This window comes from Varanus komodoensis, unplaced genomic scaffold (assembly GCF_004798865.1).
Source record: "Varanus komodoensis strain SLA01 unplaced genomic scaffold, ASM479886v1 scaffold6_2, whole genome shotgun sequence".
Lineage (NCBI taxonomy): Eukaryota > Metazoa > Chordata > Lepidosauria > Squamata > Varanidae > Varanus > Varanus komodoensis.
In genome coordinates, this window is record NW_025336346.1 from 1,450,618 (window position 1) to 1,454,075 (window position 3,458).

The 3,458-nt window shown below is 42.8% G+C and overlaps 1 protein-coding gene across 3 annotated transcripts in view; it reads left to right on the forward strand.

The window, feature by feature from the left end:
• RBM6 (RNA binding motif protein 6) overlaps positions 1–3,458 on the forward strand; it is a 90,541-nt gene that overhangs the window by 65,867 nt on the left and 21,216 nt on the right. For 2 of the 3 annotated variants that reach the window (XM_044451098.1, XM_044451097.1), the window contains exons 8-10: positions 1,951–2,011; positions 2,401–2,694; positions 2,875–3,035. In XM_044451098.1, coding sequence (XP_044307033.1) covers positions 1,951–2,011; positions 2,401–2,694; positions 2,875–3,035 — 516 coding nt within the window. The remainder of the gene's footprint in view (positions 1–1,950; positions 2,012–2,400; positions 2,695–2,874; positions 3,036–3,458) is intronic. The other variant, XM_044451099.1, reaches the window with a different exon arrangement.

The window sequence follows — 3,458 nt, forward strand, 5'->3', positions numbered from 1 at the left end:
AGAGGTGGCAAGATTACACAGAAGAACTCTACAAGAAAGAGCTTAACGTCCCTGATAAGCACGATGGGGTGGTCACTGACCTCGAGCCAGACATCCTGGAATGTGAAGTCAAATGGGCCTTAGGAAGTCTGAGCAACAACAAAGCTAGTGGAGGCGACAGTATTCCAGCTGAGGTATTCAAAATCCTAAAAGACGATGCAGTAAAAGTGCTACACTCAATATGCCAGCAAATTTGGAAAACTCAACAGTGGCCACAGGATTGGAAAAGGTCAGTTTACATTCTGATCCCAAAGAAAGGCAATGCCAAAGAATGTTCAAACTACCACACCATTGCACTCATTTCCCATGCTAGTAAAGTTATGCTCAAAATCCTACAAGCTAGGCTCCAGCAGTATGTGGACTGAGAACTACCAGAAGTACAGGCAGTATTTCGAAGAGAGAGAGGAACTAGAGATCAAATTGCCAACATATGCTGGATCATGGAGAAAGCTAGGGAGTTCCAGAAAAACATCTACTTCTGCTTCATTGACTATGCTAAAGCCTTTGATTGTGTGGATCACAACAAATTGTGGCAAGTTCTTAAAGAGATGGGAGTACCAGACCATCTTATTTGTCTCTTGAGAAACCTATATGCGGGTCAAGAAGCAACAGTGAGAACTGGACACAGAACCACTGATTAGTTCAAAATTGTGAAAGGAGTACGGCAAGGCTGTATACTGTCGCCCTGCCTATTTAACTTATATGCAGAGCACATCATGAGAAAGGCAGAGCTAGATGAATCACAAGTTGGAATTAAGATTTCCGGGAGAAATATCAACAACCTCAGATATGCAGATGATACCACTCTAATGGCAGAAAGTGAAGAGGAACTAAACAGCCTCTTGATGCAGGTGAAGGAAGAGAGCGCAAAAGTTGGCTTGAAACTCAACATTAAGAAAACTAAGATCACGGCATCCGGTCCACTCACTTCCTGGCAAATAGATGGGGAAGAAATGGAGGTAGTGACAGATTTTATTTTCCTGGGCTCCAAGATCACCGCAGATGGGGACTGCAGCCAAGAAATTAAAAGACGCTTGCTCCTGGGGAGGAAAGCTATGGCAAATCTAGACAGCATACTAAAAATCAGAGACATCATGCTGCCAACAAAAGTGCGTATAGTCAAGGCTATGGTTTTCCCAGTTGTAATGTATGGCTGTGAAAGTTGGACCATAAGGAAGACTGAGTGCCGAAGAATTGAGGCCTTTGCATTGAGGTGCTGGAGGAGACTCTTGAGAGTCCCTTGGACTGCAAGAAAATCAAATTGGGCAATCCTAGAGGAGATCAACCCTGACTGTTCTTCAGAAGGCCAGATGCTGAAGATGAAACTCAAATAATTTGGTCACCTAATGAGAAGGAAGGATGCCCTGGAGAAGAGCCTAATGCTGGGAACAATAGATGGCAAAAGAAGAAGGGGACGGCAGAGGATGAGGTGGCTAGATGGAGTCACTGAAGCAGTAGGTGTGAGCTTAAGTGGACTCTGGGGGATGGTGGAGGACAGGAAGGCCTGGAGGAATGTTGTCCATGGGGTCACGATGGGTTGGACACGACTTCGCAACTAACAACAACAACACACCTCTCCAGTAATGTGTAGTTTGAAAAATGCATAATGTGGCATTGTGTTAGTGTCCAGTTCTCTTCCACCCCTGCCCCTGAGCCACCAGTTTGATTGCCTGCAACTTTTCAGGCACTGAGTGGGACTTCAATATGATTCCATATCATAGTTACTTCAGCTAGACCTTACCATAGAGATGTAACTTGACAGAACCCATGCATCTTGCTATGGCATAGTTTGACCCTTAGGATAAAAATGCTTTGTTCACCAGAATTCATTTGGCTTCTCTTACGCACATTGCAGAGTAGCTTATGGGGACAAAAGTGTCTTTTCTTTATGCTGTGCCTCTTGCATTTCAGTGTAAATTGTCCACAGTAGGATATCGTTCATCCTGTTATTTCTGCAAACTCCCAAGAGATGGTAAGCCTGCTTTTGTTATTGTGTTAATACAAGTTTTTTTTTGTGTTATTTGCTGACGATTTGGCCCTCATTTGGTTTTCGGTGATATTGTGCCAGGTGTGAGGAAGGGAAGACAGCACTCCAGAAGCTGGTGAAGGGGAAATTATATTGACTTATGAGAAACTCATGGCCCTTACTTATGCATATCCTGTTTATGTCAGTATAATTCAGTATTTACTTTTCTGGTGTAAATCTGAGAAGCTATCATGTTCTAAGCTGCCATCTATTATATGTAGAGAGCCAAAACAAAAGCAATTTAAATGGGATATGTAAGCCCAGCTCTAAGAAAGAACAGTTTTAAGATAGTGGTTATTGTTATGAAGACTTCATTAACTTTTTTGTCTGCATAGTAACAGAAGAAAAGCTTGAGAAAGGGGAGGAAGCACTCTCTGAAGAACCAGCCCCGGAAGAAGAACTTCTCAAGGAGCCCATTCCTGAACAAGAAACTGCTCCTCAGAAGCCTATGTCAGAGCAGCAGTGCCAGCCTCAGGAACCTGAAGCTAAAAAGAAAGATGACATCAGGGAACAGTGGCCTTCACAAGAAAGGAAAAGGGATTTTGAAATGTATTCACCTCGAAAGGAAAACCAAGAGCGTGGGTCAAGAAAAGCCACTGAGGCCAAACATCAGGAGGATGAGAGTAAAAGTAAGTTGTGCATATGTGTGTATTGTCTAATTTTCATAATGGGCACTTTGATTTGGGTTATTTGCAAACGGATGCTAAACCCCAGATAGCAGTCTTGTATTTTATGTCACTCAGCTTTCAAAGATCAAGTAAACACATCCTCCTAACATCTTTCCCTTTCTTCTGTGTTACTTTCCACAGCAATTATGTTAAAGCGCATCCCTCGTTTCACTCCACCGGAAGTGATTGTGGGACTTCTGGCACCATATGTTCGGCTCTCCACTTCAAGTGTGCGTGTGATGAAGAACAAAGCTGGTCGGATGGGTTACACCTATGGCTTCATTGAATTGGATTCTCATGCTGTATGTTATCATTCTGACTCTCATGCATGCTCTCTTTCTCTCACCCATTCATGCACACTTACATGTCCTTAACATGTACCTCTCCACTGCTGTGGAGCGATAACAGAAGAAAATACTAATCTTTTACTTCCTTATATAACAGCCCCCACCTCTTGATCTGGCTTGGTATACAATTCTCAGTTAAGATATTGGAGCTTCTGAATTGGATTGGTTTATCTTTCTTTGCTATCCAAGACTAGCAAACAGAGGCCATGTTCACATACAGCTAAGCTTAACCATGATTAGAATTTTGAGGATGAGTCTATGGGAACCTCAGGCTTGTGCTCTCCCCTTCTAGTGCAGCTGTGAGAAAATCCAATGCTGCTGTTTTTTATCCTCAGTTTAGCATTACATCCATATCCTAGACTGTGTTTATCCTTAACT